The 15,978-nt window shown below is 46.8% G+C and overlaps 1 protein-coding gene across 1 annotated transcript in view; it reads left to right on the top strand.

Annotated features, from left to right (window-relative positions):
- The window catches only part of iqsec3b (IQ motif and Sec7 domain ArfGEF 3b), a gene marked incomplete at both ends in the record, with an annotated part of 44,388 nt that extends 28,964 nt beyond the window's left edge, over positions 1-15,424 (top strand). Inside the window, 8 exons of the mRNA XM_083654626.1 lie at positions 5,529-5,695; positions 6,986-7,125; positions 7,386-7,517; positions 8,714-8,813; positions 9,174-9,332; positions 9,434-9,526; positions 13,398-13,441; positions 15,005-15,424. Coding sequence (XP_083510752.1) covers positions 5,529-5,695; positions 6,986-7,125; positions 7,386-7,517; positions 8,714-8,813; positions 9,174-9,332; positions 9,434-9,526; positions 13,398-13,441; positions 15,005-15,424 — 1,255 coding nt within the window. The remainder of the gene's footprint in view (positions 1-5,528; positions 5,696-6,985; positions 7,126-7,385; positions 7,518-8,713; positions 8,814-9,173; positions 9,333-9,433; positions 9,527-13,397; positions 13,442-15,004) is intronic.
- Between the last annotated feature and the right edge of the window lie 554 nt (positions 15,425-15,978).

The raw sequence follows: 15,978 nt of genomic DNA, 5'->3' as shown, positions 1-15,978 counted from the left end.
CACACTGTGACCGTCTATCTATCATAACAATTTGTGTAAGCAACAATCAAAACGATCAGCATTAACCCCGCCCAAAATGCTATATAATGTAGTTCACGCCAGTGTATTTTTTGCCCAAAACAATCTTGGCAACAAGATGTGCAACCATTTAGTTATTCTCATGGATATTTCAGTGGTCAAGTTAGTTGGATAGTGATACTCTGGGCCAGATCTGACCACATGGTAAATGGTAAATGGCCTGCATTTATATAGCACTTTTATCCAAAGCGCTTTACAATCAGTAGATAGTCTACATTCACCCATTCATACACCGATGGCGGCAGGCTGCCACACAGGGTGCCTACACACCATCGGGAGCAAGGAGGGTTGAGTGTCTTGCCCAGGGACACGGCGACGGCGGCTGGGAGGGAGCGGGGATCGAGCCGCCGACCCTTGCGTCGTTGGCCGACCCGCTCTACCTCCTGAGCTAAAGCCGCCCCCAACCACATGTTATGGTTTGCGCTGCCCCCTATTGGGCTCTCTCGATTCGTCGTCCGGGTCCGTCCGTGCTTGCCGGACGGCTAGTCCAGTTTGTTGTTTGGAAGAGCTCAAGTACTGCATGTCCATTTCCATCCAGAGTCACAAATGAATATGTATTACTGCATTTTTCATTGATATTCATGAAGTTTGAGCCTGAGCCATTATCCTGCTTGTTTTGTCGATGCTGATGGCTGCCCTCCAGTCACTAGAATTTATGAGCATAATCTGCCGAAGAAAACTCATTTCAATACCAAGAGGACCTTGAGAAAGAAACGCAGCTTGCATACTCCCACAGCACCTTTGAGTGGACTGCATAGCTTTGCCTCTAGTCTGCCTAACAAACTCCCATAGACTGAAAGTGTACCGTCTGGAAAGTCTTTGAGGCAAAGCAATCTGCATTAAATGGTGACCAGGCAAATAGGAAGTGCATTCGGTGACTCATCCTCTGCCCGGCGGCACTGTCCTTGAAATGTCCCGGAAAGTAACGGCCGGAGATTACTGCCCTCAGGACTAAAAAGGCAATATAAATGCTGCCCATTGTTGCTTTTATTTCAGTGTAATTGGTTGCTTGTTTGCCTCAAACAGTCCATCCGCCCATTCCATTCCCCAGCATCCAACCCCCCCTTGTGATGAGGTGCTCCTCCCCTCAGGATGTCACCAGCAGGGGGACGTGCACCAGGGGGGGCCGCCCACACTGGCCTGAACCACTGCTCATTTGCACCCATTAGCCAAGGTGCCCTTTTCCATGATCCAGAAATGACTATAATTTAATATTACTAGGCATCGCCCGCTATTGTGGCCTCGCCCGCCCTGCAGTTCGCCAGCTCAGCCACACGGCGGCCGAGCCCGCGGCTCAGCTGCTGCGTGGCCTCGCCTGCCCTGTTGGCGGACGTGTGCGCAATGTATCCCTCTCTCCCTCAGTCTCTCTCCCCCTCTCTCTCTCTCTCTCTCTCTCAGTCTCTCCCCACTCTCTCTCTCCCTCTCCTCTCTCTCCCTCAGTGTCTCCCCCCTCTCTCTCCCTCAGTCTCTCTCCCCCTCTCTCTCTCTCTCTCCCTCAGTCTCTCCCCACTCTCTCTCTCCCTCTCCTCTCTCTCCCTCAGTCTCTCTCTCTCCCTCTCTCTCCCTCTCCCTCAGTCTCTCTCCCTCTCCTCTCTCTCCCTCTCCCTCAGTCTCTCTCCCTCTCCATCCATGGGTTTCCATCCACCTGTTTTTATGCGAAATATCAATTTGTGTATAAAAAAACTGAGTGAAACGCTGCAAAATTCGCAAAAACCTCCAAATATCGCAAAAGAGTTTTCACGCTTGACGGAGGTGGAAAAGCCGGGTGTATCGATAAAAGGAAAATGTGATACGTGCAGTGGAAACAGATGAAGCGATATTCCGTTGTTTCTCCATTCAAAAACCACGCACTTTGTTTGCCTTGATCACTGCAAAACATAACATGCCGTGTGTAGCCTACCAAATAGGGCTACACATGGTAAATAATGATAGGCTAAATATAAAGCACAATACTCGTCGTGGTAAACAGAAGAAGATGGGATATTAACTTTAAGGCGACTCACTTCGAGAATTGAATGAAATTGTATTCATTACTATCTGCTCTATCTAGCAGCTGATCAGCAGAGGCAGAGAGCTTCAAACACAAGGTGATTGACAGCTCTATAATTCACATAATAGCAGCGGATGGAAACGCGAATTATTTAGTATTTTCTCTTGCCGACTTTCGGAAAATTCGATTAAAATTTGTCATACCTTTGGATGGAAACCCAACTTCAGTCTCTCTCCTCTCTCTCTCTCCCTCTCCTCTCTCTCCCTCTCCCTCAGTCTCTCTCGTGTGTCAAGTGACATGACTGATGACATCACTTATGACATCATCAGTGATTTATGACATCACTGATGACATCATCAGTGGGACAAAAATTTAAACACAATGCACAATTGCTCAAGTGACATCACTGATGACATCACTTATGACATCATCAGTGATTTATGACATTGCTGATGACATCATCAGTGGGACAAAGATTTAAACAGAGAGAGAACGGAGATTGCCATTTGCTCCCTTTTATAATAAAAAAAGGATAAACATCTTATAGGTATTTAAAAAAGGACAGAATGTTGATTTCCGAACACCACCTCTGTGCATGCACAAAATATGTAATTTTTTAAATCTGAGCCACTGACTGTGGCGTTGTTGCACGGTTGTGATGCTGATAACCCAGCCTTTTGGTTAACTGAAGTGGGTTCTTACTCCAAGGCGCTGCGCTGAGGGAGGAGAGGAAAGGAGCACTCATGAAATGTTTTGGGGCTTCTGATTTGAGGGCCAATCAGCATCTCCACTGAGGTCATCAGTTAATGACATCACACACAGCCCCCGAGTGCAGATTACAAAGTCATCAGAGATCCCAGATCACACTGTGTAGCTGAAGCTGTACGTCAGAAATTAGCAGGGTTTATCAGCAGAGCCAGACAATGTCTGTTGCATAACAGTTGTTATGTCATGTGTTTGAAGCGTGTTGTACACTGGAGTGCTATTTGTGCCAGCTGGCATGCAACCTTCACGTGGAGAATGGAAGCTACAGTGTTTAAATTGACTTGTTACATAAGGGGATCAGCACAAATAATGGAAGTGTGAATGAAGCACAAGCACAAACATTCTCACCACTTCACTCAACCATTCACTCTCTCAATGCATTAACGTGCACACCCACAACACACACACACGCACACACACACACACACACACACACACACACACACACACACACACACACACACACACACACACATCCTCTCGTCCATTCAATCTTTGATGATGTGTTTGCTGTAGAACTACATCAAGTTAGAGGCTTGTCTTGTCGAGTCAGGAGGCTTGTCTGTGTGTGTGCGTGTGCGTGTGCGTGTGTGTGTGTGTGTGTGTGTGTGTGTGTGTGTGTGTGTGCGTGCGCGTGTGTGCGTGTGTGCGTGCGTGCGTGTGTGTGTGTGTGTGTGTGTGTGTGTGTGTGGGTTCTCTGTGTGGGGCGGGGGTGGGGGGGGTGTGAGACTGTGTGTTTGTGCCAAAGAGGATCTATTCTCTCGCTCTCAAACAAAGACACTGAAAGACACTGCCACTGAGCTGGACTGCAGTCAATGCCCTGTGAGTTCTCTGGCTTCAGATCCTCCTCGGAGTCTGCATGGGAACAGGGGTCTGCATGGGAACAGGGGTCTGCATGGGAACAGGAGTCTGCATGGGAACAGGAGTCTGCATGGGAACAGGAGTCTGCATGGGAACAGGAGTCTGCATGGGAACAGGGGTCTGCATGGGAACAGGGGTCTGCATGGGAACAGGAGTCTGCATGGGAACAGGGGGTCTGCATGGGAACAGGAGTCTGCATGGGAACAGGGAGTCTGCATGGGAACAGGAGTCTGCATGGGAACAGGAGTCTGCATGGGAACAGGAGTCTGCATGGGAACAGGGGTCTGCATGGGAACAGGAGTCTGCATGGGAACAGGAGTCTGCATGGGAACAGGGTTCCTGGCTTTGCAGGTCTTAGAAGTGGACTCTGATGTTCATAATGCTCTGACCGTACTGTACATAGCCCTTTGGAGCAGGGCAGCCCTCTCTCCATCTCTGCATTGTGCCTGGCCGGAGAGATAAAAGCCTCCCACTGTGTAAGTGCAAGTGGCAGTAAGAAAGATAGGGAGCGGCTAGTGAGAGTTTCTGTGAGCACAGCCGGTCCAAATGCACACTCTCTCTCTGCTTCCCCAACAGACGGGGGTGGCATTACCTTACCTAGGGCAGAATTATTTGACGCTGTCAAATGTCTCCTGTCTCGTGTCAGTCTCATTTCTGCTGGAGCGACTGTTCCCTCACATCTGAGTGCAAGTATGGAAAGAACACAAGTGAAACGCATTGTAGTTAGAGGCAGCCTGCCAGTCAGCTGATAACCTGCTGCAGTGTTACACCCCCATGTCTTCTGATCACATTCACCTGCAGCATGTCTGTCAGATGGTCTGCCAGTAGCACACCATGATAATAATTGGCAGCTATTTTCACAATGGTTGTGCCCTTAATCTGCAAAATCTATGTGGGGGGGAATAGGTAAAATGTATGTGGGGGGAATATACCAAATGTGTGTGTGTGTGTGTGTGTGTGTGTGTGTGTGTGTGTGTGTGTGTGTGTGTGTGTGTGTGTGTGTGTGTGTGTGTGTGTGTGTGTAGACATATTTCTTTCATGAAGAAGTATGTCCATATTCAATCATGACTATTGTCTATTTCATGTCAGCGTAGGTGTTCAGAATTGAGGGCAGATGAAATAATACCATTTTAAAATCATAGTGAGGCATTTATTAATATATGGGTGTTTGTTTGGTGTTTAATAATACATAGTATTCATTTATGTTGTTGATATTATGTGATTTTATATGATTGTGTTGTTGTCGCTGAGAAGTTGACCAATGTTGGCAGATAGAATGAGGATTCACTGATAAACAACAGAATCTGACGTGAATTATTGTTCTGGTTATCCTTTAGAAGTGTATCGTTGCAGTATTACAAGAATTGCAATTAGGTACAATGCTATAGTAGATTCAGACTATGGGTAAGACAAGCAATCTCGTTTTGTTTTCTTTGTTGTGTTTCTCCTGTATTTTCTTCCTATGTGTCTATTTCCTTGGAGAAATCATATCAGTCAGTACACATATTTGTAACCATATAAAGCTATAATACCCACAGTGACCATGGTTGGTTCAGTACTGTCAAAATGGTAGGTGGCTGTGTCACTTACTGTTGTAGGGATACTTTTGTCTGATTGCTATAAGAAAGCATAGAGCCAACACTGCTAGTTTACTGTAATTGCTGAAGGGAAAATGTTTGATCAAAGCATTGCCTGCTTATGGTATAACCCCTTATGACCCCTGCCTTATGACCCCTTTGTCCTTTATGGTATAACCCCTTATGACCCCTGCCTTATGACCCCTTTGTCCTTTATGGTATAACCCCGTCCTCTTTGTCCTTGTTGCCTCCCACAGCCAGAGGTACTGTATGTGTAACCCCGATGTGGTGCAGCAGTTTCACAACCCAGACACCATCTTCATTCTGGCCTTCGCTGTGGTCCTCCTCAACACTGACATGTATTCCCCCAACATCAAGCCCCAACGCAAGATGGGCCTCGACGACTTCATACGCAACCTAAGAGGTCAGTCAGTGTGTGTGTGTGTGTGTGTGTGTGTGTGTGTGTGTGTGTGTGTGTGTGTGTGTGTGTGCGTGCGTGTGTGTGTGTGTGTGTGTGTGTGTGTGTGTGTGTGCGTGTGTGTATGTGTGCATGACAGAGGCAAAAGACAGACAGAGAGAGAGAGAGAGAGAGAGAGAGAGAGAAAGACGGGTGCTGGAGGGGAGATGGAACTTGTATTTTGGTTATTAGCTGTTTGCTCTCTCACTGAAATATCAAAGGAATTGAGCAGTGAGGGTCAAGAGAGCTAGAGCTAGATAGAGAGAGAGAGAGAAAGAAAAAGAGATAGAGAGAGAGAGATAGAGAGAGAGAGAGAGAGAGAGAGAGAGAGAGAGTATGCATAATGGTGTTTCAAGGACAGTGAACTGTCTATGGGCAGAGGCGGTTTACCGAGTTGCAGACATGTTTCAACATTATGCCAAGTGGTTTTATGAGCAGTGTTTGAACGGCGGTTATTTATAGAAACCATCGACGTACATAAACACAAACGCACACACACACACTTCAAACCTGTTAGGACCTCGAGGAGATCCAATGAAGAGATACATCAGGGAGAACGATAAGGCGAAAGAGCAGAGGGGAACCTTTGACGAGCACAAGCACACTCTTATCATCCAGACCCTCAAGCACACTATCTGCCCTTTGAGTGACAGTTTCCCCAACTGGAGTAAATTACTTGGCGAGATGGCTGGCGCCTGCCTTTGCTCGCTACTGCTAAAACCATTGGCTGTGCAGCAGGAGCTGATATCTTTGACTCCTTGTTCATCCATTTAATTGGGGGCTCCGTCTGCATTAGATTGAATGATAAGGTCTCTGATTCCTGGTAGCATCTTATCACCTGTGCTTATGCTCCCCGAGGCTCACAACACTGTCTCCATCTAGTGGTTCAAGAGGTACATACACTTACCTACTGCACAACTGAGGGCTTCGCTCATAGACAACAGGGCAGTTTGACTTCTCTGTGTAGCTTTGGGCAAAGGTCTGTGCCCTTGATAGTCCTTGAACTGCGATGTGCCCTAACCCTACTGTACCCTCGACTGTTTTTTTCGCAGATGTTTGTCCCATCTAAATTGTGCCCTATGTGTCCTCCTTGGACTGTTGTCCTCTCTCCTCTACTGTCTGCACTGTGTTGTCCTCTCTCTCCTCTACTGTCTGCACTGTGTTGTCCTCTCTCTCCTCTACTGTCTGCACTGTGTAGCGCTTCTTCTCCCTTGGCAGTGGCCGCTCCTGCTTTATATGCCTCCCTTGTTCCCTCAGGTGTGGATGATGGAGCAGATATCCCCAGAGAGATGGTGGCAGGCATTTACGAGAGGATCCAGCAGAGAGAGCTGCGCTCCAATGAAGACCATGTCAATTATGTCAGCCGTGTGGAGCAGTCCATCCTGGGCCTGAAAACTGTGAGTCGTGTGCGTGTGTGTGTGTGTGTGCGTGTGTGTGTGTGCACGTGTGTGTGTGCGTGTGTGTGTGTGTGTGTGTGCGTGCGTTCATGTGTGTATTTTTGTGCATTTTCGTGCACAAATACAGCGCTCATTTTGTCTGGTTTCAGACAGAGAGCTGTCTCTTCTTGTCGGTGTTGCCTCCTTTCTCTGATGCATTTCTCTTCTGGCTGCCCTCTGTGCTCTCTGTCATCTCCGTGTCTCTAACCCTGCCTGCATAGATCCTGGCTGTGCCACACAGACGTCTGGTGTGCTGCTGTCGGCTGTTTGAGGTGCCTGACGCCAACAAGGCTCATAAACAGAAACTGGCCCAGCTCCAGAGAGAGGTCTTCCTCTTCAACGACCTGCTGCTGGTAAGGACACCGCTCAATATCCCGGCAACGCTTTAGAATACAGGCCGCAACTTACAGGGTAAGTAGAGGGTAACAAAATCTGTACATGTACTTACAGGGTAAGTACAGGGTAACAAAATCTGTACATTGTACATGTACTTACAGGGTAAGTACAGGGTACAAAATCAACAAAATCTGTACTTACAGGTTAAGTACAGGGTACCACATCTGTGTACCTACAGAGTAGGTACAGGGTACAAGATGTGACTTTACCGTGCCCCTGTAGTTACACGGTAGTTACTATGTAACTAAGAGGGAATTAACACTGCTTTTTAGAATACAGCCCGTGCCCGTGTAGTTACTATGTAGGGGGATTAACACTGCTTTAGAATACAGCCTGTTACTACATGGTAACTACAGGGGCACACCGATGTTAAGATGAAGATGTTAGGATCTTTTTTTTTTGTATTCTAAAGCAAAAAGACACCATCAACATCTTCATCTTAACATCTGTAACTACATGGTAACTACAGGGCACGCGGGCTGTTTTCAAAAGCAGTGTTAATCCCCCCCTAGTTACATAGTAACTACATGGTAACTACAGGGCACGCGGGCTGTTTTCAAAAGCAGTGTTAATCCCCCCCTAGTTACATAGTAACTACATGGTAACTACAGGGCACGCGGGCTGTTTTCAAAAGCAGTGTTAATCCCCCCCTAGTTACATAGTAACTACATGGTAACTACAGGGGCTTGGGCTGTATTCTAAAGCAGTGTTAATTCCCTCATAGTTACATAGTAACTATATGGTAACTACAGGGGCGTGGGCTGTATTCTAAAGCAGTGTTAATTCCCTCATAGTTACATAGTAACTACAGTGTAACTACAGGGGCGTGGTAAATTCACATCTTGTATCCTGTACTTACCCTGTAGATGTGGTACCCTGTACTTACCCTGTAAGTTGCAAGCTGTATTCTAAAGTGTTACCAATATCCCTATTGAATGGCTGACTGGAATACTGTATTTTAAAGCCATGTAAATTGAAACAGAGAACAAACAGACAGAGCCCATATTGCCAAATGTATATATATTATAGATGTACAAACTGAGTAAATGACATGGCATAAAGGTAATTTGCCAAAATAGCATCAGCAATATGGTTATTCAGCATGTGGTCACATGAAATCCTAATGTTGTGTTTGTGTGCTGTGACCCTATAGATCCTGAAGCTGTGTCCCAAGAAGAAAAGTTCAGCCTCCTACACCTTCTGCAAAGCTATGGGTCTTCTGGGCATGCAGTTTCACCTCTTCAGCAATGAATGTAAGATAGGCAACAGTTTATTCTCTTAAGTCTCAAGTGTGCCGTAAACGCGGAGCTAATTGTCAGAGCCATCCACAAATTATACAAGATTTCTCGAGTAGTTCTGCACTCCATTCCAGTAGAATGGTCACTTAGCAATTTATGCTGTGCAAGAGAAACAGTTTCAGACGTTAAGTTGTCAATATGGCTTTTGGCAAGTATTCCTTGGCAACAACGCTGTGTGAAGTAGAACCTAAACACAGAAATCGTAAAGTCTTTAAAAAACATCCAGATGCTGCAGCAGCATTTCTGCATTCAAGGTTGACGAAAGCTTTATTTGACACTGTTGTGTGTGGGATGCGTGATGATGTTTGTCACCAGACTACGCCCACGGCATCACCATGCTGAGCCCCTTCACCTCGGAGAAGAAGCAGCTGGTGAGTTTCTGCTCCCCTAGCGGAGAGGAGCTCAGGAAGTTTGCCGAGGAGCTCCGAGAGTCTATCACAGAGGTCAACGAGATGGAGCAGATACACATCCAGTGTAAGGAAAGGACACATACACACCTTGACTTGCGACTGCGTACACACATGCATGCACCAGAATACAATGTGGTTGGTTGTGATCTGGCTTTGGTTTTGCAGGGGAGTTGGAGAGGCAACAGGGCATCCAGCCACATGGCGTACACACCAACGGCGGGCAAGTGGACACACACACAGGTCACGGCTCTCCTTCAGGTACTACATAACATCAAATATACACACAGGTCACGGCTCTCCTTCAGGTACTACTTAACATCAAATATACACACAGGTCAGGGCTCTCCTTCAGGTACTACTTAACATCAAATATACACACAGGTCACGGCTCTCCTTCAGGTACTACTTAACATCAAATATACACACAGGTCACGGCTCTCCTTCAGGTACTACATAACATCAAATATACACACAGGTCACGGCTCTCCTTCAGGTACTACTTAACATCAAATATACACACAGGTCACGGCTCTCCTTCAGGTACTACATAACATCAAATATACACACAGGTCACGGCTCTCCTTCAGGTACTACTTAACATCAAATATACACACAGGTCAGGGCTCTCCTTCAGGTACTACTTAACATCAAATATACACACAGGTCACGGCTCTCCTTCAGGTACTACTTAACATCAAATATACACACAGGTCACGGCTCTCCTTCAGGTACTACATAACATCAAATATACACACAGGTCACGGCTCTCCTTCAGGTACTACTTAACATCAAATATACACACAGGTCACGGCTCTCCTTCAGGTACTACTTAACATCAAATATACACACAGGTCACGGCTCTCCTTCAGGTACTACATAACATCAAATATACACACAGGTCACGGCTCTCCTTCAGGTACTACTTAACATCAAATATACACACAGGTCACGGCTCTCCTTCAGGTACTACATAACATCAAATATACACACAGGTCACGGCTCTCCTTCAGGTACTACATAACATCAAATATACACACAGGTCACGGCTCTCCTTCAGGTACTACATAACATCAAATATACACACAGGTCACGGCTCTCCTTCAGGTACTACTTAACATCAAATATACACACAGGTCAGGGCTCTCCTTCAGGTACTACATAACATCAAATATACACACAGGTCAGGGCTCTCCTTCAGGTACTACATAACATCAAATATACACACAGGTCAGGGCTCTCCTTCAGGTACTACATAACATCAAATATACACACAGGTCACGGCTCTCCTTCAGGTACTACTTAACATCAAATATACACACAGGTCACAGCTCTCCTTCAGGTACTACATAACATCAAATATACACACAGGTCACGGCTCTCCTTCAGGTACTACATAACATCAAATATACACACAGGTCACGGCTCTCCTTCAGGTACTACATAACATCAAATATACACACAGGTCACGGCTCTCCTTCAGGTACTACATAACATCAAATATACACACAGGTCACGGCTCTCCTTCAGGTACTACATAACATCAAATATACACACAGGCCACAGCTCTCCTTCAGGTACTACATAACATCAAATATACACACAGGTCACAGCTCTCCTTCAGGTACTACATAACATCAAATATACACACAGGTCACGGCTCTCCTTCAGGTACTACATAACATCAAATATACACACAGGTCAGGGCTCTCCTTCAGGTACTACATAACATCAAATATACACACAGGTCACAGCTCTCCTTCAGGTACTACATAACATCAAATATACACACAGGTCACGGCTCTCCTTCAGGTACTACATAACATCAAATATACACACAGGTCAGGGCTCTCCTTCAGGTACTACATAACATCAAATATACACACAGGTCACAGCTCTCCTTCAGGTACTACATAACATCAAATATACACACAGGTCACGGCTCTCCTTCAGGTACTACATAACATCAAATATACACACAGGTCAGGGCTCTCCTTCAGGTACTACATAACATCAAATATACACACAGGTCACAGCTCTCCTTCAGGTACTACATAACATCAAATATACACACAGGTCACGGCTCTCCTTCAGGTACTACATAACATCAAATATACACACAGGTCAGGGCTCTCCTTCAGGTACTACATAACATCAAATATACACACAGGTCACAGCTCTCCTTCAGGTACTACATAACATCAAATATACACACAGGTCACGGCTCTCCTTCAGGTACTACTTAACATCAAATATACACACAGGTCACGGCTCTCCTTCAGGTACTACATAACATCAAATATACACACAGGTCACGGCTCTCCTTCATGTACTACATAACATCAAATATACACACAGGTCAGGGCTCTCCTTCAGGTACTACATAACATCAAATATACACACAGGTCACGGCTCTCCTTCAGGTACTACATAACATCAAATATACACACAGGTCACGGCTCTCCTTCAGGTACTACTTAACATCAAATATACACACAGGTCACGGCTCTCCTTCAGGTACTACATAACATCAAATATACACACAGGTCACGGCTCTCCTTCAGGTACTACATAACATCAAATATACACACAGGTCAGGGCTCTCCTTCAGGTACTACATAACATCAAATATACACACAGGTCACGGCTCTCCTTCAGGTACTACATAACATCAAATATACACACAGGTCACGGCTCTCCTTCAGGTACTACATAACATCAAATATACACACAGGTCACGGCTCTCCTTCAGGTACTACTTAACATCAAATATACACACAGGTCACGGCTCTCCTTCAGGTACTACATAACATCAAATATACACACAGGTCAGGGCTCTCCTTCAGGTACTACATAACATCAAATATACACACAGGTCACGGCTCTCCTTCAGGTACTACATAACATCAAATATACACACAGGTCACGGCTCTCCTTCAGGTACTACATAACATCAAATATACACACAGGTCACGGCTCTCCTTCAGGTACTACATAACATCAAATATACACACAGGTCACGGCTCTCCTTCAGGTACTACTTAACATCAAATATACACACAGGTCACAGCTCTCCTTCAGGTACTACATAACATCAAATATACACACAGGTCATGGCTCTCCTTCAGGTACTACTTAACATCAAATATACACACAGGTCACAGCTCTCCTTCAGGTACTACATAACATCAAATATACACACAGGTCATGGCTCTCCTTCAGGTACTACATAACATCAAATATACACACAGGTCAGGGCTCTCCTTCAGGTACTACATAACATCAAATATACACACAGGTCACGGCTCTCCTTCAGGTACTACTTAACATCAAATATACACACAGGTCAGGGCTCTCCTTCAGGTACTACATAACATCAAATATACACACAGGTCATGGCTCTCCTTCAGGTACTACATAACATCAAATATACACACAGGTCAGGGCTCTCCTTCAGGTACTACATAACATCAAATATACACACAGGTCACGGCTCTCCTTCAGGTACTACTTAACATCAAATATACACACAGGTCACAGCTCTCCTTCAGGTACTACATAACATCAAATATACACACAGGTCATGGCTCTCCTTCAGGTACTACATAACATCAAATATACACACAGGTCAGGGCTCTCCTTCAGGTACTACTTAACATCAAATATACACACAGGTCACGGCTCTCCTTCAGGTACTACATAACATCAAATATACACACAGGTCACGGCTCTCCTTCAGGTACTACATAACATCAAATATACACACAGGTCACGGCTCTCCTTCAGGTACTACATAACATCAAATATACATATCTGCTCTGCACTCGCAGAGCACAGACCTCCACCATGGCCAATGCTCCAGTCTGCTATGATTTGCACGTTTTGTGAGTCGGATCAGAACCCTGACCCTGTCTGTCCCCACAGGCCTGTCTGTCCCCACAGGCCTACAGGCTGACATGATGTTCTGACTGACAAATACAGCTGTCTGTCCCCACAGGCCTGTCTGTCCCCACAGGCCTGTCTGTCCCCTACAGGCCTGTCTGTCCCCACAGGCCTGTCTGTCCCCACAGGCCTGTCTGTCCCCACAGGCCTACACGTTCTGACTGACAAATACAGCTGTCTGTCCCCACAGGCCGACACGATGCATACGATATGACCGGCAACAATACAGTAGAGGTGAGTGCCACAACCACTCTGTGTCTCTCACAGGTAAGTGTTTGTGTCTTTGGCTCTGAGCTGCTTGTGTGTGTGTGTGTGTGTGTGTGTGTGTGTGTGTGTGCGTGCGTGCGTGCGTGCGTGTGTGTGTGTGTGTGTGTGTGTGTGTGTGAAAGGAAAGTTTTGTAGTGCTTTATGCTTTGCTTTCAAAGAGCTCCGCCTGAGGCAGATCCACACTGCGCAGCCAAGAATACAAAGGAGAGAGCGAGGAGTCTCCTCTAGTGGCACTAACACTACAAACAGCCTCTTTCTCTGGATCATGAGTGGATCAGCACCCACTCCACTCACTATAGAACATCCCTGCTTTCATCAGCTGCTGCTTGCCAGCCTTACTGTATAAGCCTTTGCAAACCACCATAAGCCTAGCTGGTAGAGAATACCATCTACAAAGCCAGATAAGCTTGATAAGAGTCTGTGTGTGGGGGTGAGTTAGTGAATGAGTAAGTGAGTCTATCAAACCAGCCTATTCCTATAAATGAGCGTAGTTTCCCCTCCTAGTCCCATCATGCCCTTTGCCCTCTTGACCTCTCAGCCAGTCCTTTAGAGTTGTAACGGCCCGTTCCTTTATCGCAAACAAACTGGGATGTGGAGGTTGAATGACGTCACATCTGTTTTGTTAGCGTTCCATTTGCAGGAAACTGGGAGCTGGGAAGTTCACTGTTGAATTGCGTCACATCCGTTTAAAGAGTCAGAGCCAGTCGCTAGCCAGGCTAGCCATCGTTAGCAAAAACAGTTGATAACAAGGCATTCTGTGTCATTTTGCCATACAAACACTGCAGCAACATGTCCAGAAGAAGTTAGACAGTGCCGTGTGTACAGCTGATTTAATGAGACACAAACAAGACAGAAGTGCTAATAAACAGTATTTACTACGATTTGAACTGCTTTTGTTACGTGCAGCAGCCATCTTGGATTTTTGAGGTCGGGGCTGCTGAGGCTCCTACGAGTTTGGGAGAGAAAATACGAGCACTGGTGACGTCACCGTTCGAGCTCATGACCTTTGAACCATCAGATTCCCATTTCCCAGTTATAAAGGAATGTCCCATATATACTTGTGTTAGGGAGACACCACGCCCTCGGTGTCACTCCTACGGCCACACAACTCCCCTCCTCTGTGTAGCTTCTCATTCTGACATTCTGACACACACACACACACGCACGCACGCACGCACGCACACACACAGACACACACACACACAAACACACACACGAGCACACACGCACGCACGCACGCACACACACACACACACACACACACACACCATCCAAGCACTTTCCCACCATGATCTCTGACCCTGATGCTACAATGTATCTGCTAATCCCCCCCACCACCTCATTTCTATCTCTGGGCTGGTTTGTGTGAAGCTTGAATGAGAGTCTGCATGTGTGTGTGTGTTTTGCATGCGCTCGCTCCGCATGCACCGCACGCCTGCATGCCCATGTGCATGACCCACGAGAGGGCTGCGTAGGGGCTGCGTTCAGGCTGGTAACTCCTCATGCGTTCTCTGACTGTTCCTAAACTAGGTGTCAATTCACAACAGGCTGCAGACCTATCAGCTGAGCCAGCCCAGCATTGAGTCGGCGCCTCTGGCCCTGGCCGCGCCCCCCGCCCTGCTCAGCCCCGTCCAGCAGGGGGAGCTCCGCCCGGAGACGCTCATCCAATGCCAGCAGATCGTCAAGGTGATTGTGGTGGACCAGAGCGGGCGAGGGAGGATGGAGGCCTTCCTGAGCCAAAGCCCCGCCTCCCACCGGCTCATCCAATCGGCCATGTCCACGCCCGTGCGCGTCCGAGAGGGGGACGGTCCTCAGCCCCCGCTGCCCCCTCCCCCTCCCCCCTACAACCACCCCCACCAGTTCTGCCCCCCGGACTCGCCCACGCCCCTCCACCACACCCTGCCCTTCAGTCGAAGACGCAACTCCAGCGGCTCCCGCAGCATCGTCTGAGTCGCCGGCTACTTTGCGGACCCCAGGGGATAGACATGACCCTTGCACACACACGCACACACACACACACACACGCATACACACACGCACGCACACGCACACACAAACATTTGCACACACACACACACACACACACACACACACACACGCAGAGAGACAGAAACACATGCATGGATTACATGCGCGTGTGCACACACACACACACACACACACACACACACACACACACACACACACACACACACACAAGCACTAGTTGACTCCGTTTGAGTGGTAAGATGAAAGCAGCGAGAAGTGAAAAGGGAATATCTGAGCCGGGTGAAAAGACAGAAGAAAAGGAAACCAAGAATCTATTCTTAGTCTTGACTGAAGGGTATTTTTGAACATGGAGTCGTTTTGATGCCATTTCTAAAGGAGCCATTTTCTAATCCTCCATGTAATATCTCCATCTAATACACGCCACTCGCTGGATAGCCTAACGGTGTCGGTCTATATTTCACGCACTTTGACTTGTAAACGAGATCTTGTGATTTTGCATTTTTAAATGTCATTTG

Source organism: Poromitra crassiceps, assembly GCF_964638095.1.
Source record: "Poromitra crassiceps genome assembly, chromosome: 18".
Classification (NCBI taxonomy): domain Eukaryota; kingdom Metazoa; phylum Chordata; class Actinopteri; order Beryciformes; family Melamphaidae; genus Poromitra; species Poromitra crassiceps.
This window is presented reverse-complemented; position numbering and strand designations above follow the sequence as displayed.